This window comes from Cyprinodon tularosa, unplaced genomic scaffold (genome assembly GCF_016077235.1).
Source record: "Cyprinodon tularosa strain WSP-4 unplaced genomic scaffold, ASM1607723v1 ctg239, whole genome shotgun sequence".
Classification (NCBI taxonomy): domain Eukaryota; kingdom Metazoa; phylum Chordata; class Actinopteri; order Cyprinodontiformes; family Cyprinodontidae; genus Cyprinodon; species Cyprinodon tularosa.
The window spans coordinates 280,143-305,369 of record NW_024038892.1 but is presented as its reverse complement, the minus strand read 5'-3'; the positions used below and the strand labels follow the sequence as shown (position 1 = coordinate 305,369).

Here is a 25,227-nt window from a genome sequence, read left to right as displayed (position 1 = left end):
GTTCATTGTCCTATGCTTAAGGAGCATTTTACTTTGCCCTTGTACTGATTAAAGCATTATTTAAATGATTATACAACACAAAGAATAAAGGTGATTTGAGTCTATTAGGATAATTTAGGTATAAACAACAACCAGCCATTTTACTGCACATCGTTTCTGTATATTGAGGTAATATTAAATCTGTGGTGCCTGATAGAAGTAATTTAATTCTAAAAAATCTTTTTTCTCTTTTACTCTGTCAAATGGATTCTTACAAAGATGTATTTGTATGCCTTGATGTCTTTTTTTAGGCATTTGCTGTTTCCATGCAGTTGCAAGTCATTTTTTAAGCAATAATATAACATCTTACAGATAAAGGAAAGAACATTTTGCAAATAAGGCACATTTCTGTCTAGTTTGAAACAAATTAACTGAGCTACACAAAGTGTAATTTCATCAATAGTTGAAGTTGGGGATGACTGTATTAAAAAAGGAATTAGCGTTTGCAAATAAGAAATGAACATACATGTGGGAAAATGAAAGAGGGGTTTTCAGGAATCTGTTGCTATCTGTAATCCTTTAGTCATTTCAACTGGAATGGGCAATGTTACAAGCTATCCAGGAAAGAAATGCAATTCTAATACATGCTGTAAGTGTCATGGTTTTGGGTTATTTGGAGTCTGTCGATTTACTTTTGTATATTAGTTTTCACAGTTGTTTTCTAGTCTTTTTCATTTGCATGTTGTAGTCTTTCTAGTTGGCTTTGTCTGTAAGGTGGTGGTTATTCCCATATTTTTGAATAGGTTCCCTCTGTGTATTTCAATGTTTACCCCTGTTTTAACATTTCATTCTCAGAGTTTTCAGTAGTTAGTCGATTTAGTTTACCTGTGTTGCCATTTTTACCTGCAACTGAGTTCTTCTCTATTTAAGCTTTAATTCCCCTCCTTCTTTTGCTGCCCTCTGCATTGTTCCCCAGTGTTAAATTCAGCTTTTCAGCTACTCCTTTGTTGTTTGTCTCCCTCTTCCAACACTCACTATGTTCCTTAAGTTAATAAATCTCCAAATATATTGTTCTGATCTGCATTGTTTTTTCACATAAAGGTCCACAAACCCAGAACCACACCCTAACAGTAAGGGGCATACTACTAACTGGTCCCACAAAAATGGAAGAGACAGTGTACAGTACTTACCGTAAGCTTTCTGGGAAGTCAAATTTACAGAGAAGACGCCAACAATATTCCATTCCCTATTCCTCCCATTGATGGAAATAATAAAATAATATAAAAATATATATTTATAAAGATAATCCCCGAAAAATAAAACAATGTCAATGAGTTAGTTTAGGAATTTATGCTCTACTCATCCCCTTTATTTCAGTTTTTAATAGTGCTTTAACAGTACTATGGCACATTTTAAGCCTGGGAATGTCCCTAACTAACATGTCCCCACATGGTGATTGAAATGTTTCGGCACTGACAATACAGAAGAGGTTAAGCATTTAAATTAAAACAAAACTGCTTTTTAAGGGAAATGATGTAAAACATTTCACTTTAATTTTTAAAAATCAAGTATTGCTTTGATACAGTAAATGTATTTTGTGCCAAAGTCTAATAACATGTCAAAAATTAATGCATTTTGTTATATACAATGGGAAATACTAGGTTCCGTAGCTATTTTTGAACAGAGTAGCCGAAAGGGGACACATTTGTCAACTCATCACACTTTACCTGTATTAAAAAAAAAAAAAAAAAATGGAGGAGCATTTGTACTCTTTGTCTAATGAGAGGCGAGGAAAACAAACAATACAAGAAAATGAAGTAATAACCAGAAGAAAATTACATCAGCAAAGCTTTTCCCAGGTGGAGACATTATTTTTATGAAGCAGGTCTTTAAACTGGATGCAGAGGTTGCAGGATTTTTGCTGGACAAGTAAGGTAATTCAAAATAGCAAAAAAAAAAAAACAAACAAAAAAAAAAAAACAGGGCAGTGTAGTCCATCAAGAAGGCTAGTTTTTTTGTTTCCCTACACTGGATGAGCTTTTCACCAAAGTCATACACTTTGGTAACAGTAAGCTTCTTTCAGCTCTGTTGTCAGAGAGATTTTCAATGAGTTTCATAATTTGTTTTCACTAATATGTATATGGTAATTAAACTGCCTCTGTCTGCCCTGTAGAGGCTAGTTTGCCTTTTAGCACACTGGATGAGTGCTGATGCAACTGTTATCAACTAACATTATTCTTCACAGAAGTCATAGCAGTTTGAAATGTTTCATGTGTTTTTTTTTTAGCATCTTTGAGAATGTTGACAGAGGTTGATGTGTCCCATCATTCAGAAAGAGTAGATTGTCAATCCATAGCTTCCATAGTAAGTCTGACATGTTTGAATAGGAGGAAACCGTCTTTTTTAATTTGTGTGGTCCCCTACCAGATAGAGGTCAATCTTACAAACTGTCCCTTTAAGGGGCACCACATATTCAAAACAAATACAGTATTATTGGACTACACACATTTTGATAAGTCTGTTCCAAACAGGTGATGTCAGCAGGTGATGCAAGATGGCAAAAATGTACGGGGTGTGGTAAAGTAATTGAAAACCAGGAGACCTAACGGCCATGTTATGTGTTGCAGGTTCTTGGCAAATGGAAGCAGCACATAAAAAAAAAAAAAAATCATTTTTATTCATTCTGTGAAAAAACAAGGGCCCTTTTCTAAGAATGACTGATGTACATGTTTTATACAAGCTGAAATGTTTAAGAGATAAAGAGAAATGGATAATTTATTCGCTGGTCCTTTTTAAAAATTAAGAGCAAAGCTAGAAAGTAGAAATGGAAAACAACGTTTAAGGGCTCAAAAAATGTTCAGTAAAACAGACATTAATGCAATAACGTCAACCTTTTCTCTTTTGCTCTCTGCTGTCATGCAAAATATTTGCCTAATACTTTATAGTACAAACTTTATATTAGTGTAATTCTAATCAATGGATTTTAACATTTTAAAATATGCTTCATGCAACAAATACCAAAAAATACTAACAAACACCAATTAAAACATCACATTTCTTGTGACCGAAATAATGCAAATATTGCTTTATGCTTATTTAGTATTTTCACTTTCTAATTGACTTTTTTAATGTGACTCAACAGACAAAACAAGCAGAAGAAATCAACTGACAGTGTTGAATTATGGCTATTAAACATAGCAATTAAACCAAGATTTTTCTCCGTACGTATATTTGTCCTAATATAACTGGATGTAAAATTCAAAAATATTTGACATTTTTTCAGTATAAGTATCCAAAAGCCTTAAGAGTTTAAAAGGACAAATTATCTTTTACCCAGAAAAAGTAACAAAAAATATCATGTTTTTGAAATGGCAACTATACACCACAGGAGCATTTAGTATAATGGGTTATATTCTGTGTGAGACAGAATATAACCCTCTGCTGACATGGAGCGTTGAAGAAAATATATGAACTAAAAGTATTCTTATTGCTGGTCTAATCCAAAGAAGGAAGAAGAAAAAATAACTAAGCTCAAAAAAGAATAATTACAGATTGTTCTTCTGTGAATTTTAACCAGCAAAGTTTATTTATATATAACAACAGTACAAAGTGAATCCTTGGCTTGCAAAATAGGTGTGCTTCATATTTACAATAGGTACACAATAATATATTATAATAAAATCAAAAGCAAATAAAAAACCAAGAGAACAACCTTCTTAAATACTTTAAGTTCTTACAATTTTCACAACACTTTTATAAAACAAGAACAGACAGCCATTATTATTATTATTATCATCAATGCCAGTAATTGCTATTTTACAGTAATCCAGTGTCAAAAAAGTTTTTTTTTTTTGTTAATATGTGTTTAGAATGGAAGGATACTCACTTTATATTGAGAGTAATACATTGATTGGGACTTGAGTTTTGTCTGTCTGGTGCCATCAAGCGAGGAAACAAGCTGAAACTGGAAGAAGGTTTCACAAAGCATTTTCCGCCTGTGTTCGGATTCACCTGAAATGAGGTTTGCTAGCATCTCTACGTGTCTCTCACAACGGGCAGTAATCAAATGTAATTCTGCACTGCAGAATGAGTTAAGAAACGTTTCTCTCTTTTATTAAAATTAAATTAAAATGAGCGTACAACATAGTAACACAAGCAATCACTTCATAACAATAACAACAACAAAAAAATCTCTTTTCACAATAAAAGGTGCTGCGATTTTAAGACATGTACAAATGGAAGAATAGCCATCAGGCTAAATTATACCGCAGATCGATATGTCCACAGAAAAACACAAGGCAGAACTAAAGCACAAATCAGAATGCATGCATAAATATCAGATGGGAGACATCTGGATAACAAATGATTTAAGAGAGAAAAATAAAGCCATTCTTAACCAGTTGGAGCCTAACTTTGTCACAATCCTGTGTTACTGGGGAACTCACAGGACAGCTGGAAGGATTCTGTTAAACATTTATTTATTCCTTGAAAAAAGGAAGAAAAAAAAGGCAATAAGGTCCCATCAAAACAGAAAGCATTACTCTGTATAAGCAATGTGAGGTATGAGGAGGATACAATTCTAGTCGCTGAAACTGGGAAGACACCTTCATCAAAAGGAGGAAGAAGCTTCATTTTCTCTAAATACTGCAAGTATGTGTGCACCGTTTTGTACCTAAAAGTATTTATCAGACAATTACAAATAAATGGAAAAAAAACAACAAAATTAACAAATAACACGGTGACCTTACCCTGTAATTTACTGTAAGTGTGTCATAAATATTCTGATTAACAGATAATATCTCGAAGATGTTTCAGGAAAATTGATATTTTATATAAACCTCATTTTTAGATTGCAAGCTCCCTCTTTTCCTCCAATTAAGCTCATAAGGCTGTTTTTCTGATTTTTTTTAGTTAAAGGTCAGCCATCCTGCAGGGAGAGGAACTGTTTCTGCGGCACGGAAGGAAACATGTTCTTCATTTTTAAGGTCAAATGTAAGCTGAAACCATGATTGCTAAATGTTGTGATTGTGGAAATCGGGTCTGATGTCTGCTTCAGACAGGTCCAAAGGATGAAATAAGGTCCATATGGTCTTGCAAAAGTATTCACATCCCTTGAGCTTTTCCCCATTTATTCAAGTTACAAACACAGACTCCACTTGTTTAGATATTATGTGATAAAATGAGGCAAAGCAGAATAAAAAAGCTAAAATCAAAGGGGAATGGTTTTTATTCTTTATAAATAAAAGATTTGTGCTAGAAGCTTTAGTGTTGAGCCCCATTTTACTCCTATGGGGCCCATTGTAACTCTGGAGGAGCAGCAGAGATCCATAAATCAGATGGAAGAATCTGAACAGGGCAGATATTAATAAATGATCAGTCAAGCACTTATTTGATGGGGAATTGGTAAAAAAAATAGCCACAAGAAATGCAATTTAAAGAGACCAAAGCCACAGAGGGGAGATGTTAGACATGTAAAGAAAGTTCTATGTTTACATGAAGTTGATATTTTCAGATTTGTATTAATAAAATAATCAGTATACATTACATTTAGCTAGTTAACCAGTAAAAATACCCAAAAATACATAAGATTTGAAATCTGATGCTGTCATGTAAGAAAATATTGAAAGAAAGCTCTCAGGTTGTGAATACTTTTGCAGGTAACTGTCAAATTTTGCTTTAATTACAGCAGGTGCATTAACATACTACAGACCTCTGTGCTCACTCCTGCCCCCACTGGCCAGATGCAGTAACAGCCACTGATTCCTCACGTCATCCAGCATTTCTCATTGCCTTAGTTTGACGTTTTCTCCTGATCACAGACACACAACCAAACTCAGATCAAAGAACGGCTTCAAAGCCAGAGGGGGAAACCAGAGCTAAAGGGTCTCTCTCTCTCTCTCACTCATTCTACCCCTCCATCGCTTTCTCTGTGCTTCTCTTCAAACAGCTAAGGAGAGTCGAGAGCTGGGAGAGGTGCTGCCTGCCTCAGTCTGGCCATAACCTCTCCACCTCTTCTTTTTATATAGTCTCACAGTTCTCAGCTAAGTGCCAATGCCAGGATTCACAGAAAGCAGGTGTCCTGGCCAAGGACTGGTACGATCAGGGAAAATTAAACAGGTGGGAATCTAAGGCCACAAAGAAAAGAAGCACCTTTCACCCACCAGGTACATGCGCTCTACACACAAAAAAAACTCTACAAATCTATTTTCAAGTACTCAATGTAAACAACAAGCGAACATGTCTTGGAAGAAAATAAATCAGCTCTCGGAAGGGTTATAATCTACAGGTTTAGGCTTGGTTTCATTCAGGGGATGCATTAAAATGGCATGAATATTTTTTTTCTTTTAACCTCTAAATTTCAGTTTTCAGTCCATTTTCATATTGTACCTTTCAAAACTCACCAGTCCAGCTATCTGAGCCTTGAAGTCAACCCAAAATCTATCCTCTGTCTGTAAAGCATAAACCGATTTGGACACATTAGAGAGTGAAATGAAACAGTGGGATCTTTTGGCACTTTATCAAACTGAACCCATGTAGAGCTCTTATGATGTGGGCTAAAACGTTACCTTTAGATGGACGGGATGATCTGCGGACTGCAGTTACATCCCTACTGACTCATTGGCACTTGATAAAACCCAAACACTTGGAAATGTTTACACATCTGATGTGAGGTATTGGGTATGCTGTGCACTGGAAGTTGAGCATGCTGCCTTAAAGACACATTTTTTGGGAATGTAATGAACATCTGTGAGTTTGTCTGTTTGTTCCAGAACATAAAAAAAATAAAAAATAAATAAAACAATACAGTCCTATACATTGAATAGTATATGGACTGCTCCAAACCAAATGTTCAGACTGCTGAGGAAAGCCTTTAACACCAGAGTGATGCAGGTCTGTGGTCACTTCGCCTGCATTACTCTCAGTTTTGTGTTTCATGCATGCTGGCAAAAATATAACTCCAAAAATTAGAAGCTGCTCACTTTTCAGTTAAGAGCAGAAGCTATTTCTTTTACATTTCTGATCACACATAGAGCAGCACTTGTTCATGTACATATTCTGTGAAGCATCAGTCCAAAATGGGAAGAAGTGAGATAAAATGGGTATCTTTACATAACGGAGTTAGGGATAATCAGTGGATATTTTCTTGAACTGCAGCTGATGATATTCACATTTACAGAGTAGAAAAATAAAATCTGACTATTCTGAATGGCCAACATGACATTGGCCTTTCACCTTTGTTTTCCTTTCTTCTCATTTTTCACTCAGATGGTGGCCTCAAGGCTAAATCTGTTTCTCCATTTGCTTTCACAGTCTTACACAAGTCTTCCTCAGTATGACACACACTCTCATGCACACCCACACATGTGAACACCCACACGACATGCAATTTCCTGCCAAATCTAGAGAGGGTCCTTTGAGGAAAACGAAACCAACTCAATGTCCCTTTCCAATAGAGTTGTTATTTCCAGCTGAAGAGCCACTGTTTCAGTCCTGTGGGCACCAACGTGACGGCAGGGGGAAAGAATCGCAAACTAAAGCAGTTGTGTTTGTCCGGCTGTAGATTACAAAGGTCCCGCATCCAGATCGTGGTTAAAATTTCCCACGATGAGAGGTAAGTAATGACCTTTTAGGTAGGTCCGTCTGTCCTTTCTTCCCCCCACCCTCTTTGTTTTGGCAGCGTTCACCTTCAGCTCTCCAGAGACATGGCAGAGATTAGCTGTTCCACCTTGTAGGCCAACCTCTGTTTCCTGGCCTGCTCCTCCTGCTCCAGAGCGGAGACAATCTGCAAACAACGGTAAGAAATGTGTTAAAAAATCTGACTAAAAAAACTAAATTGGCCTTTAAAATGTAAGGGACCTTAAAAAAACTCTTCTTAGCATTTGATTCTTTACAATTTTCAACATTAAAACAATAAACAATGTTTGTGCTTGAAAAACACTTTCATTTATAGTCTATATGAGTTATTTCTTAAACTAAAACAAGGCTTTGACTTTAGTGAATTTTTTATTTATTTATTTTTTTGCTTTTAAAAGTGTGGCACATATTTCTATCAACCCCCTTGGATAAGTACTTTGTAAAACTGCTTTACACCTCTTTTCCACTTCTGCACAGATAACTTGATGCACAGAAACTTTTAGAAGTATTTGTAAGTCTTGTCTCAGATTCTTATTTGGATTAGGCTCTTTGGTATTTAATATATATATATATATATACACATATCAGTTGAAGTCTCTTATTTAACAAGATTATTGCACAGGTTATTGCACAGAATTATTGCATAGGGTGTTAAATAGGTATTTATATATATACATAGTTATTGCACAGGGTATTAAATAAAAATAGATTATTGCACAGGGTATTAAACAGTGATTGCACATTAGTTATTGCAGAATATTACTTGCGAGTAAAAATTTAACACCTTAAATTCCTTCCATAATTATACGGATACAAATATAACAATAGGACAATTTTTGTATTTTTCAAATTTTGCAAAAATGATTTGCAAAAGAAAAGTTCAAAGGTATAAACACTTTTGCAATGCACATCATGTGTCACAGCAGAGTAAAGTATGTATTTATGAGCCTTTGTATGGACATTGCATGAAAGAACATGTCTTAAAAAAAAAAAAAATCATCCAGTGTTTTATCTTCTGAGCCCCGTCTTTTAAATTTGGCATTTGTCAAGTCGGGTTCAAAAGGCAGTCAGCTAGGCTCTCCCCTCAACTCTCTAATCATGTGTCAACTTGTCAGGGTGCATCTCTGTCAGTGTGACACCAGCATACACAGCAAGGCCCCTTCGTATGAACAGAAGCTGAAACCCTGACGCTTTTATTGCCTTTGATATGCAGCCCTGTGTTCAAATGCCACAATCCATGGTTTGTGAATTGAAGCACAGTATCTGTTTGCTCCTGTCAGCTATTGATATTTACAAAAAAACATATTCCTTATCCCTGTACCCATCCTCTATGTAATGGAAATGATACTTGGATAGATGACACATTCAATATGAATAGAGGTGGGTTGTTATACAGTTTTAATATTTAATTAATAATTAATTAATTAATTATGTAGTAATTTAATAAGATCTTTAAGATTTAGAATAAGGTGCATTAATCTTTTTAGTAAAATGCATCAAGGGGCGTGTTGTGGGTGATCTTCAAAGAGTGCAGCACAAATGCTAACACGTGTAAACTGTTTTTGTTCTGCACATTAAAATGAGCAGATAGCAAGTTCTACGGCCAGTTAGAGTGGTCATAAAATAAAGATAAGGTTATAAGTCACATAATTGGATTTATTAATGATAAAAGTCATTCAAAACTAATGATGATGATGCCAACTAATACTCATAGAGCACTTTAAATAGGTAGCCTATCCCAAAGTGCAACGAAACAGAGTAAAAAATAAATAAAAATGATAACGATGACTTTAGTCAGATCTGAAAAAAAAAGAAATATACAGTGCAGCATGGCAAATTGTCTTTGATGATTGAACCTACTTAGAGTAGATTAAACAAACTCTCAGCAGCTTTTATGAAACCAAAAACTCAGAGTTTCCATCCTTAAGCTAGATCAATTTAGAGTTAAGGATTTAAATCTGAGTTTAATAAACCTGCTTTGTGAAATGGACCTGCTATCTGCTGAATTGCAAATGCAAATCACTTTGCAACTTCAATGAAGGTCTGTTCTGAGCATATGCCGCCACATTCGTTTCAAAACCCAAAATAAACATACTCACACCACATGTATGTTAAACTACTTCAGATGGACATACAAAAATGTTTACACCTGTCTAAGATGAGCATACTTGAAGATTAGCTCCTAAATGTAACCTAAATGAAAAACAAAAATTTAATCTGAGGCTATTCATTAAATTTGGAGTCACATGATACAAAACAGCATTTTATTAGTGTTCAGTTTATCAGCCGTGGAACAGGAAATTGCATCCCTGCTGTCAATCCTTCGTTGAACCAGATTTTGCCAGTACTTGAGTACTCTACATAAGATATGATGAAGCTGGAGCACACGAAGAAAAGGACCACTAAGCAGTTCTGTTTGAACTATCTCTGTTTTATTTCTTCAGCAAACTCAACAGATTTTCTAAGATGTCAAAAAAATGTGAAAAAGAGACCAATTATATTTCATATTCTTAGGCGAACAAACTATGTTGTTAAGGTGATGTTTAACATCTCGTGGAGAACATTTAAAATAAAGGTACCTAAAAAAAGGAAATGCATCTGTATCCTTTCCTTTTTTTTTTAAAGAATTTAAAGCAGCTAATTTGCTTCCGGATCTGATGCAGAACAAAGTATCTGCATGGCCACCCGTCATCTTCCACTCATCTGTTTAAGTGCTCTTAACAACTCATGGACAGACATAAAATTTTTTTCCTCATTGTTGGGCCTATTATAATCCATTATTAATCTGCAGTCCTATATGTAGGTGCAGCTCTCTCCATTTAAGAAGGCTGCTGCTGCTCCAGCCTGGTTAGCTTGATGTTCTGGCTTTTGTGAAGGGCTGAGCAAACCAATTAATGGGACTTGATGATGTTTTTCCCCACCAGACGCAGTGGGAGTAGTGGTACGCTGTTTGTGTGAGTGTGAAAAATGAGCATATTTGTAAATGCCTCCATAAATGTGAGCATCAGACAATGACAAGTGCAGAGGCAGCAAAAGCAAGAGCGTAAGATTTATGAAGAGCAAAGCGGTAGCTGACTGGATAATGAGCAAAAAGTGAAGAGAAGAACAGCAGGAAAAGAAAGAAAGAGAGGGGGAGACAATCAGAGACCCAGAGAGGGAGAAGAAGTTGAACATAAAGGTCAGACTGAAGCTTCCCACAGGAGGAGCTGACATTAGAACCAGAATGTCTCCATAAATGCCTTCACTTTCCCTTCCTTGTTCTTTTATATGTTTCCTGTGATCTAATGGTGAGTGAGCTGTCTGTGATTCTGCCAATGAGATCCACACTGTATATCACGGCTCTAACTCTGCTCCAGTGAGCGGACAGCGCAGCATGCTGACAGCTTGTAGACATTTACTTTCTGCAGAGGTAAGATCAGTATGTTGTTAAGCATAGGTCCTACTAGACCTTTGGGCTTTTTTTTGGGGGGGGGGGGGGGGGGGGATAACCGAGCAGAGTGACCTCAATAATGTTTGCTCAGGTACACCAAGAGCCTGACAATGCAGGACAAATTTGCAGCATTTTTATTTTTTTTTTGGTTTCATATTATTCTGACAATTGGCCTGTAATTAGCAGCTGATTTGCAGAAGAGGCAGCTCATTATGTAATCAGTTGTGCAGACTGCTATGTAGGTCGTATGTGCAGTTGGACAAAAACACATAAGAAGATGAGAGATTTGTCTGATCTCAATAAAACAAAGAAATAAGTTTTAAGCTGCTTATTAGTCCAGTAGGAAGTAAGATCAGATTCTTTTCTTCTTAATAATTAACATGTAGACACAAAAAGAATTACTTTCTGAGTTAGCTTAGTTAACTTAAAGATTTATTTAAATAATTGTTGATTTTCTTTTTCTATCAAGAGGTTCCCTTTGTTTTAAACCTACTTTTCCTAAAAAAAAAATTCTACTGTCATTTTTAATTATACAGCTCTTTCATTTCATATCTGGTTAAGTTTAGGTGAATCACATTTTTTTGTAACCATTTCCTAATTGCTATTGATCAGCACACCTCGGCTTTGCCTAAATGACATGTTATCTTGTTTTCTTTCCCATTTTAAAGGGAAGTAAGTATCTGTCTGGCCACAAAGTTACACTGCAAAGAAATAAAAAGATTATTGATTGAACTAAATACTTTTCTTTAGTGGCATTTATTAACTTTTTTTTACACAAACTAAATAAATTAAAGTTTAAAATTTCTAATTAAATTAAAGTTTAAAATTTCTATTAATTTAACATCATTCTACTGCAATAAAAGAAGAACAACTTTAAGGCTTTTTATTTGTCTTAAAAAAGTGTGCCAAAGATGTGGAAGGTACTTTATGTATAATGTCAGAGGGAAATTTGCTCATACAGGTAAATATGCATGAAGCGGAATTCCTATTAATCCATCAACAGGAGTAAAACCTGGGAAATGTAGTTAAATATAACTTAAACAAGCAGCTAAGGAAATGCAGAGCAAAGTTGCTGCCTTTAGTAAGAGGTTAAGTTTGGTTTCGTCACATTATTAAGTATTTTTCATACATATGTGGGGTTATAGTTTAGCAATTGTATACCGTATGCTCTAGGTGCCTCTGAAATAAACACACTTATTCAGAAAAGTTATTAGCTTCTAATTAATATTTCATTTTGATTTACTTACTGTTACACATTGCAGCTTTACCAGAAGGTGCTAATAGATGGTATCTAAAAAGGTGAGAAAAACTGCAGCCACCTCCAGTGCGTGCATTCAGACCTACCTCCTCACTGTATTTGCTGACATAAGAGTAGATCTCATTGAGAGCGCTGAGCATGTTAAACTCCGACGAGTGGAGTCTGGCCTGCTCGGCCAAATAAGCATTCATGTCCTGGTCACTAATGGCCGGCATCCGGGTGATATCAGCGTAGTACCTGGAAACATAGGCAACAGAAACACTTTGAGTCATTCACAGAGTCAATATGATCATTTGACTGAGTTTTTATTACTTTATAGTTGGATTTTTGAGCCATTACACCACTTACATCGACAGCCAATGCCTGCTATCATTTACTTACTAAGTACTTTAACAGACTTTGTCTGAGACACAATGAAGGAAAAACGAGCTTTTGGAACCAATTTCTAAAGATCCCGTTTTTGGTGAAAGAGGAGACTAAAAAGTGTTTTAGTGTCGATGTTGAAAATAGTGGCTTCTCCTACCTTTCTACCCAGCTCTTATAATTAGGGATATCTTTAGCGTAGAGCAGCTTATTAGAGGGGGAGTCTTTGCCCAGCCGGTGTTCTGATGTGGAGCAGGAATCCATAAAGGTCTGAGCTACCACAGATAGGCAGGCATCCGTGATGCTGCTCTTATGGATGTCAAACACAAACTGAGGGTTCTTGATCACATTCACCCAGAAACGCAATGGAAGGCTAAAAGGTGGAGATTAAAAACACCAGTTAAGGACAGACAGGGATACGGTATATCCAGTACTACCATTTAGTTTTCTCTCTCTACAAGTCTTACCAGTTACTTTTCCACGTGTGACGGACGTCTGTGTCGTAAATCCCGTGTCTGTCTGCCTGCTCATCCAGGAAGTCAAACATGTATTTGATGGCCAGGGGAAGCGTACTCCCTCGATGAACCGTGCTGAATAATGTCTCAAACAAGTCATCCACAAATTTTTGTAGAGTGCCCTGTAAAAGGAAATAAAGCGCACCATGTTGAAACCGTACATCATGGATTTCTTCCAGGACAATCCTTTTTTTTTTTAGCTTCCTTCATCTATCAAATGTTCTGACAAAGAGGGCTACGATGTATCTTACATATCTATCATTGTCCAATTTTTTGTGTTGGTCTGCATCTAAGCCAGAAAGTGCATTTATTTTATTAATCTCATTATAAAACCTTCCATGTTTGCTGAGCCCGTTGAAGCGCTGTAGGTAAACTACAAACAGAATATCTGAATGCTTTATTTTAACAATATTTTTATATTTTCTGGTCTGTCATGCAGGTCTGCTTTATTCCTCATGATGCAGTTTGTTCATTAACGCTCTCTAATAAACCTCTGAGGCTTATGCTGAACAGATGGCTTTGGGCTCACACTGACTACGGTGCTGCAGCTATGCAACTTTATCACGTTTGGCTGCTGTTAATTTTATTTAGGACAATCCGATTAATGGGACATTCTGATATGTATCTTTGAAAATATTTGAAAACCAATTCCATTTTCCATTTCCAATTATCCATAACCTCTAAATTTTCTGTCATATATAATCACAATGATATGCATTACAATCTAGTTAGAAAATCTTTGAAAATGTTGGGTCAATTTGAATATTTTCGCAAAAGATGAGTAACTGTTTCAACAATTCTTCATGTGTAGGTGGCAGTGTGTCGATGTACCTTTGTAGCTAGTAACCGGGTTAGATAAATCTCAGACACCATCTTGCTGCCGCGATCTCCTTCCTTCTGGTCTCCATGTTCATGGTTCTTCACTAAATGCCACACCTTCACACCGCTTTCTAGGTCTGGCGTGATCATGGGAGCGCGTGACCTGAGGCTATCTGGACTACCTGTGTAACGGAACGAAGAGTCTGTCCAGAACAGAGAAAAAAAGACAGATATAGAATTATGAATTGACTGAGAAAACCTCCAGACCTAAAGTGTACAGATCATTATAGGAAAATTCATGGGCATGGGTGCCTTATTTGTTTATTTGAACAGATTTTCCTTTTACAACCTGGAGCAACCATTAACCCAGCTTAACAAAATGAACGCACAAATTGGTTGCAAACAGTTAAATTTAAATATTTGCTGAGCCACAAAAGTAAAAATAAAATATATATATGCTTAAGAAATAATCATAGATTAACCTAAACCTTTAAATATGTGAAGCCAAATCATCTGGAGAACATCAATTTAACACAGCCAAGGCCTATTAACCTCATGGTAGTGAAGAATTGACTAAAGCTGGCAGTTTCTCTTTACCTATGCTGAAAGGATTTAACAGCAAACAAACCCTCATGGGGCCGACTATTACTCTGAACAGCAAGAATGCCGTGTATCTGAGATGCATGCATTGTACACAGTCCATGTAATATTGTTGGACACCAACAAAGCCTGTTTTCCAAACTAGATCAAAGGGCATTTAGGGGAAAAAGTTTTTTCATCCCAGATAAAGAATTGAACATCTAAGCACAATATTAAGAAGTTTGTTAGAATAAAAATTAAGATAAGCCTTTTACACACAATGTGGTGGTGGTGAATTATGCTCTTGGGCTTTTTCTTTAACAATACTCTGCAAAATATGTGTGTTCTAGGTGCAGTCTAATAAACCTTTACCAAAGTTGTTTACCACATACAATGCCTTCAACATTCAAACTTTGGTGCCTAATTCTCTTTAAGGAAACCCCAGATGTCCTTTGCCTAATCATACCAGAACGAACAGTGCAAATAATCATTACAAATTCACATTCATGATAAGATTCTGTAAATGCAGGGTGTAAACAGGACTTCTGCAGCTTCTCTGTTGTTCATCGTAACACAAACTAATTTTGCATGCATTTCGAAAAGAATACTGCTTCCTACGTGTGCTGTTTATTCACCATTTGGTTTCTTTTTCTCTGTCATAAACAATGAGATAATGATCATCTTTTATCCTCCTCATCACTTATTCTTTCTACTTAAAAGGCCACTTAAAAGGCCTCATAATCTGCTTTTCCCCAAACATCATGTTTAAAAGAAATCTCTGTCACGCTCTCATCAACGCATCAAAAGATCCCTGATTTGTAAAGCACCGTCCTTCACCCGTACATCCGACTCGTGCTTCCTCCTTGCACTCTCACTCCGAATGATGCCGGTTTTAGTTTCACTAATTAGTCGGCATCTACTCCAGGCAGCGGCGTCTCTAGAGATTCACGATCTGAGGATCCCGTTTGAGGAGCTCTCTCACCTGCCTTCAAAGGCCGAGAGGAACAACAAAGCATTAGCTGCCATTTAAGCCCCTTATACCTTTCAAATGAGACCCCACTGCACCCCTGCAGTGGTCACTGGGGATGGAGAAGTTTGAATGCATTCACCGGGTGGATTGTGATCCTAAATCTGGTCCTAATCCAGTCGCTGATTTTCACTTCCCTCCTATTCCCATATTTCGTGTGTCTTCTCTATTTCTGTAGGCCTTTTTGTTTCTACTAACTGAATGGTTCTTGTGGCACATAATGCATTAAGTTGCTAAAGTCAGAAAATGACATTAAAATGAATCCATCTTCTGTTCTAAGCCTTAATGAAAGTCAGGCTCAGGGAATTGTCGTCTTGTTCCTAATTAACTTTGCCATCAACAACAACAAAATAAGATCAGGATAACTATCATATCCTTCCTGTTTTAACTTTAATGTTCTATTTAAAAGAAAATAAGTAAAAAGCAGTCTTTCTAAAGGTCACTTTAGATGAGATCTGTTAATAAATGCCTTGCCTATTTATTTTACACTAAATACTAAGTAAATGTATTGTTCTCCCCAGAGTTAACAGGTACCAACCCTCTCTGTTATCTGTAAATAAGCTTAATTGCTTGGAGGAATAAGGGTGTTCTTAGCTTGTTTTTTGTGTTAGACAGTTTGAAGGCAGACTTCAGCTCCTCTCCCCCGGTCCTCATAATTGGCCCTGCTCGCTTATCTTTGCTCTGTTTGTGTGAAGCATCATTCACACAGAATAATTAACAATCATGATTCGCATGGTGGTGGTGCCGCGTCAGTCTGGCAATGGACCAAGATGTGGTACCAGACGGCCCAAAGTAAATAACACATCTGAACGAATGCAATAACTGCAGCCGACGGTTAGCCATGGACTGTGTCATCAGAGCTAAAGGATTAGGGAATTCAAGATCAAATGAAATAAAGAAAGACTGTTGAACTTCATTATAGACTATTATTTAGAGCATCATCTTTTACTACAAAGTATTATACATAACTCTGATAAAATGTGTTTTACTAAGTTAATTCAATTAAGTTACGATCTCATGTTTTTTTGTTTAAAAAAGACAGAGGGGGATATTAACTAGTTTTATTTACTCATTTAATTAGGTAATTAGATAACATTTTGAAAAAACAATCACTTTTAGAAGTAGTTTTTGTGTACTATTACTCTTACTTTGGAGGTATTCATTTTACTGTAAGTATTGCTACTCCTACTCGAGTAAAATCCCTGGCAACTTTGTCCCCTGATATTAAGTTGAACTATTCAGAGAGCTAAATATCATTATAACTGATATTGTTACCGGACATTCTTCAACTATTTTACAAGTGTTATTTGCACAAACATTGGTTTTCGAAAATGATTTCTTCTGCAGGGAATTATTTTGTAATTATGTAACTTATTTTTATTTTTCTATGTATTTTTGTCTTTAAAATAACAGAATTGTACATAAGATTTGTTTGACTTCATTATCTTTTTGCATTAAATAAGACTTGATGATCCAAATATTACTCAGTAGCATTTTTTACCAAGTATTTGTTAATAATATTTAAGTAAATTCTTATATTACAAATATCTACTTGTACTAGAGTAAAAAAATGTTGAAGTAGTGCATCTCTTACTTGAGTACATTTTTGGGATTCTCTACTAACCTCTGAAAAAGGAAGACATAAAAGACTAGATACAGTTCTGCTGAATGACCTTTTTTAGTTAACTCCACTTTGTGCCAGAAACATAGAGTTGAAAATATCTCATCATCTCAACTTATTCAGGTAAATTTCATAAAGAAGTATCTCATGAATGGCAGATGGTTACTTGTAATTTTTTTGAAGGAGAGCTTTAGGAGCAGACTAAGCATTTTAAAGAAGAGACAAACCTCGCAATCTGCTATATTAAAGGAAACTGCATATTCCTGGTACGTATCAATAAATTATGTCGTTTTCAATTTTTCTACACTTTGTTTTACTTAAACCTACTCATGGAGTTTAGATTTGATTTCTCTTTCTAGTTTCACTGCACAGAAAAAAATGTTCTCCCTTAAACCAAAACTTTGCAAAATATAATGGATCCCTGTATTTTATTCAAAAATCCATCCCAAGCGCACATCCTTACAAAGTTTGAAGTGACTTAAGAAATAAAGTTGGAAGAATTAAAAACCATCACAACATAGACAAGGATCAATGCTGCATGGGTAGAATTAGTTTTTTTAAAAACATGTTTTTTTCTCTCTAGATTACAGAACGATTGAAGCTTTAAAAGTAAGAAATTTGACTTTCTTTGCCCCAATAATTTAGATAAGCTTCACTGTTTGATATTACCTATGGAAATCACACCAACTGATCGTCTGGGTAGGCTGTAAAAGGTTCCTAAAAATATGTGTTTGTATGTTTTTGGGGAGAAATCGACCTATAGTTGCAAGTTCAAAAGGTATATTGAACAATGAAATAAATCAACACTAGTTACTAGAATAGCTCCTTGAAAGGCAGACATTATTACTCTAAAGTAAAGAAAAGCAAACGCTGACTTCAGCTATCATCCCCACTTTTATTGCTTTCTTTTATTTATTCCACATCAATAACTTTCAGCAGTTTGAAAATTTAGAGGTACGCAAACATTCTTTAAGAGTTAAAGCCACCGTTGCTGTGGAACGAATGCTGTGTGCTGACTCACCATATCTGCTGATGGAGGTACGGGTTATGCTCGCTGAGGAAGGAATGTTGTAAGATGAGGTTTGCTTGGGAACCAGAGCCACCACGCTACGGTCTGAGACCTGGGTGAGGAAACACACAACATGAAAAATGTTAGATTTCTAGAGCATATTTAGGCACTAATGGCCTTTTTTTTTGTTATCTTGAAAGTAGGTAGACAGGAAATGGGTGAAGAGGAAGGAGGAAGACATGAGGCAAAGGTCACCAGGTTGCATCTTGGACCAAAGCCTCTACAGGGGTGGCGCTCTTAATTCCACACACCACCGCCGCCCCCCAAAAAATATATCTCCTATTTATCAAATAAATGTTATGCTTTAATTGAATAAAATAAGAAATAACAAATTTATTAAAAGTCTTCTAAAAAAAAACCTTATTACTTATTGCTGCTCCCTGTTGTGCTGCAACACGACCCCATCCATCCTTTTTTGTAGCAGTGCTGCAGCTGCATGATGGCCTTACCCAACATGACTTTCATTGTTAATCCTTTCATAAATGTTAGAAGGATGAGGTAAGCTTTGGAAGTGCTAAATGATGCAAAGAGAGGGAGGGGATGAGGAAACAGAAAAGGATGCTGAATGTCTCATGTCGTGTACGGTACTTATCCCGCTTACAATAAATTGTTACTGCAAGTATATTAATAACAATAAAACAGCTCAGGCTGATTTCAAACACTCGGTATGATTCTCCTACCTCATGGGATTGATATTTATCAAGACTTTTAGCCGGGTGTGTTCACTGAAAATCTGGGGGTTAAGGAACACCCTGCAGCACAACCATGCCTTTAAAAATCACCTGAAGAGATTATTTTTATATCAGATCATTTTTTTGTGTAATTAATGAATGCTAGCGCTGTTGCAAACCAAAACATCTCTGCTTGAGACATGTAAAGCGTAGCAAACAGAGCTCGCAATTTTTCCAGTGAGAACCAAAACAACAAAAGAGCCTGTTGGCTGGCATTTTCCAGCTCAACCCGAGGAGGGAATTCTGCTTGAGACCCAGCAAAGACAACCTGATGAGCCTCCAGAAGAGAAATAAACAAAAGGCAAATAAATGCCAGACTCCTAAAAGCCCAACACAAAGATACAATACAAAAAAAAAAAAAAAAGAAGGAAATCTTCCATAATATATGTCAGCAGAAATATTTAATCTTTGGATATTGGTCACATTGGAAATGTTAATCATTGCTCTCTTATCCAGCCTGTTACATTCCTTTCTTTTCTAATCTCTCCTCTGCAATTATGTTCACACAAATTTCTCCAAGTATAAAGTTATTTAATCAAATGGATAACCTCATGTTTGCCTATAAATTTGCATTGCTTTAGGTCATTTATTTAAATCTGTTCTGTTTTATCCTAAGCCTTAAGTTAACAAATAAACAATCTACTGTTATCTTTTAATCTAGCTGCATAAAAATGTTCACATAATTTACAAAAAACCATGAGGCAAGACCTAACTTTGAATCGGTGCATTTTTGTAACGAATCGGTAGACCCTCCTGCTATTAAATGATCTCATCCATTGTCCCCTCAATCAAACACATTGCACTGTTCAGGGTTTGTTGGCTTTTCAACTTAATCATCTGTGCTGTTTCCTATCAGATTCTGCTCACCTTAACTTGATTTCTACAGTCTCTCTATCCCATAGCGTGGCCTGATTGGCTGACAGTGCACAGACCAGCTCTAACACGCCATCAGGGCACATATCCGTGAAGTTTTCACTTCTATTCCTGTGATACATTTTCTCAGGGAGCATGAAATAGCTTCTCAGTACCTCTTTTTCTTTTACATCTGCGCCCATCTCTCTCCCTCTCTCTCTTTCTTTATGCTTTTTATGGCTGAAAGAGAAGCCAGAGCAGAGATGGCTCCATGTGATAGGACTAAATGATTGAAGATGTGCAGATTCACCCTTCAGGGATAATCCAGTGTGGGGCTGATAGTGGGCAGGTGTGATAAGGGCAGTAGGCTCCGCCTGTGATAAGACCTTCCATTAGACAGCGGTGAGTCGGCCAGACAGCTGAGTGTGGTCATCTTCTTCCCTCCTGTTTTCTCTTAGATCATGATGCCTATCATAGGATTCAACACTGTCCAGTATTCTGGAAATAAACTAGAAAGTTTCTGTAAAAATCAGAATAAAATGAATCCAGCTAAAGAAAGGCTTTAAAAGAATCAAAAATATGATTTATTTTATTCTGGAGTTTAAGATTAAGCTTTGACATTCATCTTCAGAATGCAGCAACAGTATGAAATTAACCAAGTATGTCACCAAAAGCCAGGTAAAAACATTTCCAAGACAGGAACAGCAATAGAATGAGAAAAACAGAAATATATTAATGTTGAAACTGCATAACAAAGCTAAAAGAGTCAAAAACGTCTAAATTTACTCAGCAGCAATAAGAAAATACTCAAACCACCAGTTAAACAACAAAAATTCTAGCGCTGATTAATACAAAGTTACACAGATGTAAGCCTCTACTATGAGGTTGGATCTTGTATTCTTGCATTTGATGTTTTATTTTAGAGTAATTTGGATCTTCCTTATGGTTTCTTGTGGTCTTTGGTTTTACTTTAAGTTCCTGTCCCACAGTGAGTTGTAGACTCTATTCCTTCGTGGCATCTGTCCTGGATGTGTCATCAGTACACCTGGGCTACATATCCATTATCCATTTGGGTTTATAGTCATTTATTTTTTTTATAATTTTTTGTCTCTGAATTAGTCAGTTCTTTAGTTATTCCATAGTGGCCTTTCTGGGGGACTTCAGTGGATTTTCCCCCAAAATTTTGTTCATTCAGTGCTCTCTTTGCTTGTCAAAGCGAGCACTTATGCTCCATTGTTCCCCCTTAACTCTTTTTCAGTATAACTTTAAACCCAACTAATGAAGAAGGCTAAATTTTTGGATGTAAACATGTATTTTAAAGGTCTACAATTTCACAAATTGACAGAAGTGTTCTCTTTAATATAAAGTACAGACCAACTCCTGGGGGAGACGATGAAGCAGCGTAGCTGTGTTACAGACAGCTCCAACGTCTCAGTCTGACATGATTCTCTGCTGAACTCTTAATTTTAGCCTTTTAGAGTGAGGCTCCAAGCCTTTTCTGTCACTTTTTAATATACCCAACACATTCAAAAAAGCATATCTAAAATTAATGTCACCAGGCACAGTTATTTCAAATAGTCAGGTTCTATAATAGGGAACGTTTGCTTTCTGAAAACTACCGCTGGGAAGCCTTGAGCTTCAAATACTACATTGGTGGTTTGATTGGATCTATGACATCAACACAAGACATGATGTACTAGTGTACTGAAGAAACTATATCATTAACTGTTTTTAAATAAAAGCAAATCGAACATGTCATGCATTGATTTTTTTTTTGTAATCATTTTTAAATGTTGTAATGTACATTTTGAAATGCACTAATAAACTGCTTCAAGACTATCTATAGAAATTTCCTTCGAATACATTTCACTAGAACATTAAAAAAATTTATTTTTAAGCTCTTAAGAGTATTACTTCAACTTGCATAGTAGCCTAATGCAGAACATTTGATTTTAGTTGTGGTTTTATTATGAAGTGACACAGATGTTCATTTATTTCAGCAACTCTTCAAAGTGAGAAAGAAAGGAGAACAGCATTTAAGAGTGAAAAATTTGTTTGGTTCTTAATCACTATAAGTACATAGAAACTGGTCAATAACTGAAGAATTAATAGAAGAATTATTATAAACCTGAAAAACGAGCTTAATTTTAAACACAAGGCTGGTTGAGAACCTGATTTAATCTTGTCATTAAATGGTGAGCCGAATGCTAATGGATTGCAATGTTTTTTCTTCCACTGCATAAATATTTTCAAATGGATTGAAGCTTTAAAGACAATTCTTGTACTTTGAATGGTTTTTATTGCTTTACGTGTTTGCAGAACAAGAAAAAAGTATCACCACATAAACAAACAACAAAAAATAAGAATTAAATCCTACAATTCTATTCATCTCAGTTCTACTGTTTATAGAAGTGTAGTTATAAATGTTTGAGCTGTTGTCTGAACAAGCAGTGTGTTCACATTTAAAGACACTTCAATATGCATCTATCTTTATGCAGGCAGACAGTTAGAAAGCTGTTATAGATGAGGAGTTTAGTCCTCTGACTATGCATACTAAGGTGATGAATAAAGAGTGAGAACTCGTTTTCAGTTTGTTCATTAAAGTTTTTTTTCTTTTAGCATAGTAGAAAGGTGTGCATTTCTATATCCAGGCAGTGTAATGCATTATTTCCAATGTAACAATGTAAACAGCCAATGGCATTTCTTGGATTTCTGTGAGTTCTATGAATTTTAATGCTGCTGTCTAGTACGTTTCAGATAAGACAGAATTAGCCAATACTCAATGTGATGCTCAGACTACCGTTGCATATTTCACCATTTCCCTTTTTACCTCTTCTTCCATTGTATTCCTCCAGCTTTCTCGCTCACACTTGGCTTTAATGAGATGATCTCCCTTGTTTTTCTTTTATATGCAGCCACATGTGTTGTCACAGCTGCCAGTTCTGTACCAATGTGTGTGGCGCAAACAAGCTCGCACAAGGGGGCTATTGCCAACTCATTCAAACAGTAATGACATAAAAACATCTCTCCTTCCAACTCTGATCTGTTCCAGCACCAACTGTCCTTCTCATCTTGTCTTCCTGCCACTATGTTTCTTTGCAGCCTGCCTCTATTTTCTCTGTAGAGATGCACTGTGGGGCTTTATCGTGGGTGTTATGGACCCTTAGAATCATGATCAATACCAGTGCTATGATCTGCTATTTAGCAGGGGAATAAGTGAAGTGGCCACATTCTTGTGTTGTAGTGTCTCCCTTGGTTAACAAAGACAGAAAGACTGAAAGGCAAAGAATTGCAGAAAAACAACGTCAGATAAGCCCATTATGTGTTGGAAGCACAAACAGCTGTTTCATCAAAAAGGAAACACCGCAGAGACCCAGATGAGGTGCTAAAAGTAGAAAAGGGGCTAGAATAAAGACAACAAAGAAAGACAAAGCAAAAAAAAGGAAAAAACATCACGACTAAAAAGATAGTCCACATCCAGGTAGAAAGCCCATGTGCTTAAGCTTCCATTTATGAGAAAACTGATGCTGCCATTCGAATGTGAGTCAATGCAATTTTTGGGGTGCTAAAAGCAATTAAAGCACAGAGACTGGTGCATCCTAAAGGCAAAACTCCTAGACCAAATATGAGCAGAGTGGTGTATGCAGTTCAATGCAGTGACCAATGCTCTGATCTTTATATTGGAGAAACCAAACAACCTCTCCACAGACGCATGACCGAACACAGAAGAGCAACCTCCTCTGGACAAGACTCAGGTTCACATATACACCTTATGGACAAAGGACATTCTTTTGAGGACCAGAATGTTCACATGTTGGACAAAGAAGACAAGTGGTTTGAAAGGGGTGTGAAGGAAGCCATTTATGTTAGAAAGAAAAAAAAACAACCTTAAACAGAGGGGCTGGACCCAGGTTTCAGCTTTCAAAAACCTACATTGCAGCAATACAGTTTATGTCCTTACCTCTATCATTGCAACCCCCACCGCCTTACAACAATTCCCCCTAACGACCCCCATTTCAGAGGCACAGACCAGTATCAGGTGTTACGGGATAACAAAGAACCCAAATGACAGCCAATTCCTAAGGGACAGACCTGGAGTCTAGTTCAATTTGCATGTTTTCTAAGCCAGAACAAGGCTTTGTTTTTGGTCCACTATTTTGAATTGAAAAAGTTGTCTGGATGGGAAGCGAAACGTCTTCAAACTTGGAAACAAAGTCCAGTGTATTGTTTTTTAACTTTTTTAGAACAATTAAAGAACAAAATATGTAGTAAGACATGTTTCACTAGATATATGTGTCCAAAAATCATTGAACACAATGTAAAAAATTAGATGTTCAATTTGGTGTCTCGATAGAAAAAAGATTAAGAAAAACTTTTAAGCAAAGCAAAGACTTTTAAATCAGCAGAATCTGGTTTTAGTTTTGCTGAAGAGGAACAATGAGCAAAGAAAGAAAGACCAAGGAAGGCCAAGCTCCATCTTAGAAAATCCTTATTGAATTATCAGGTGGTTAATTCAAAGAATATGCTATTAACTAAAAACAAAAAAGTTTGAGTAACTTTCACAGTTAAAAATCAAACGTTCAATAAATGTAGGATGTAGTTTATAATACCAAAAAACATCATAATAATACCAACACAAAAATTGAGGTTTTTACATCTAATACATCTATCCAGATATTTAATCTTACTCCACTTCCACTTCCTGTTGTAGCTGGTTTAAGTACCTTAAGGGTTTATAAAATATTTAAGATCTATAATGTCCGGTAGCAACTTGATTTGTTTGCCTTTTCTGCCATTTTAGTCAGGTATATACAAAATAGATAAGTATCTGCCCCAGGATGGAGGGGCGTGGCTATTTCAGGGAAAATAAGTGATGTAATGTTGAATCTATTTGGTAAAAAGTGAACCAGCTAAGGAGTAAACTGTAAATGTGGCCAAAAGCAAACAGGAAGAAGAAAGAGGAGGAAAGACAAAGGAGAATAAAGAACCTGCATGGTGTCAAGTCCTGTGTGAAGGACACTATGATGTGTCCCGTCTTCTAATGACTCCCACATCTGCTAAGTAACTCCCACTGTTCCTGTGGGGCCGCAGTTCACATGAGCTCCCTGTTGCGAGGGTTTCAGCTTTGCCATCTCATTCCTTTTTACTGGCGTCTCCTGGCTGTGCAGTATTGATCTCTGATTCGAACCAAAGCTGTGTCACTGCCACAGCCTCTGCTCCTTCAGCAGGTAGCCTTGAATCAAAGCTCACGCAGTCTTTTAGACAGATGGCACCCTTTGGCCACTAATGACGAACGGCTGATGGGACGCTGTAAAAGATTCATGACCTGTGGAGATGGCCAACTTCCCA

The 25,227-nt window shown here is 36.4% G+C and overlaps 1 protein-coding gene across 2 annotated transcripts in view; it reads right to left on the bottom strand.

The window, feature by feature from the left end:
• Window positions 1-3,542: 3,542 nt before the first annotated feature.
• LOC119784976 (plexin-A2-like) overlaps window positions 3,543-25,227 on the bottom strand; it is a 261,005-nt gene continuing 239,320 nt past the window's right edge. For both annotated transcript variants that reach the window (XM_038287311.1, XM_038287312.1), the window contains exons 27-32: window positions 18,248-18,347; window positions 14,012-14,202; window positions 13,133-13,302; window positions 12,826-13,038; window positions 12,389-12,539; window positions 3,543-7,762 (exon numbers count right to left, since the gene is read on the bottom strand). In XM_038287311.1, coding sequence (XP_038143239.1) covers window positions 7,667-7,762; window positions 12,389-12,539; window positions 12,826-13,038; window positions 13,133-13,302; window positions 14,012-14,202; window positions 18,248-18,347 — 921 coding nt within the window. In that variant the 3' untranslated portion in view covers window positions 3,543-7,666. The remainder of the gene's footprint in view (window positions 7,763-12,388; window positions 12,540-12,825; window positions 13,039-13,132; window positions 13,303-14,011; window positions 14,203-18,247; window positions 18,348-25,227) is intronic.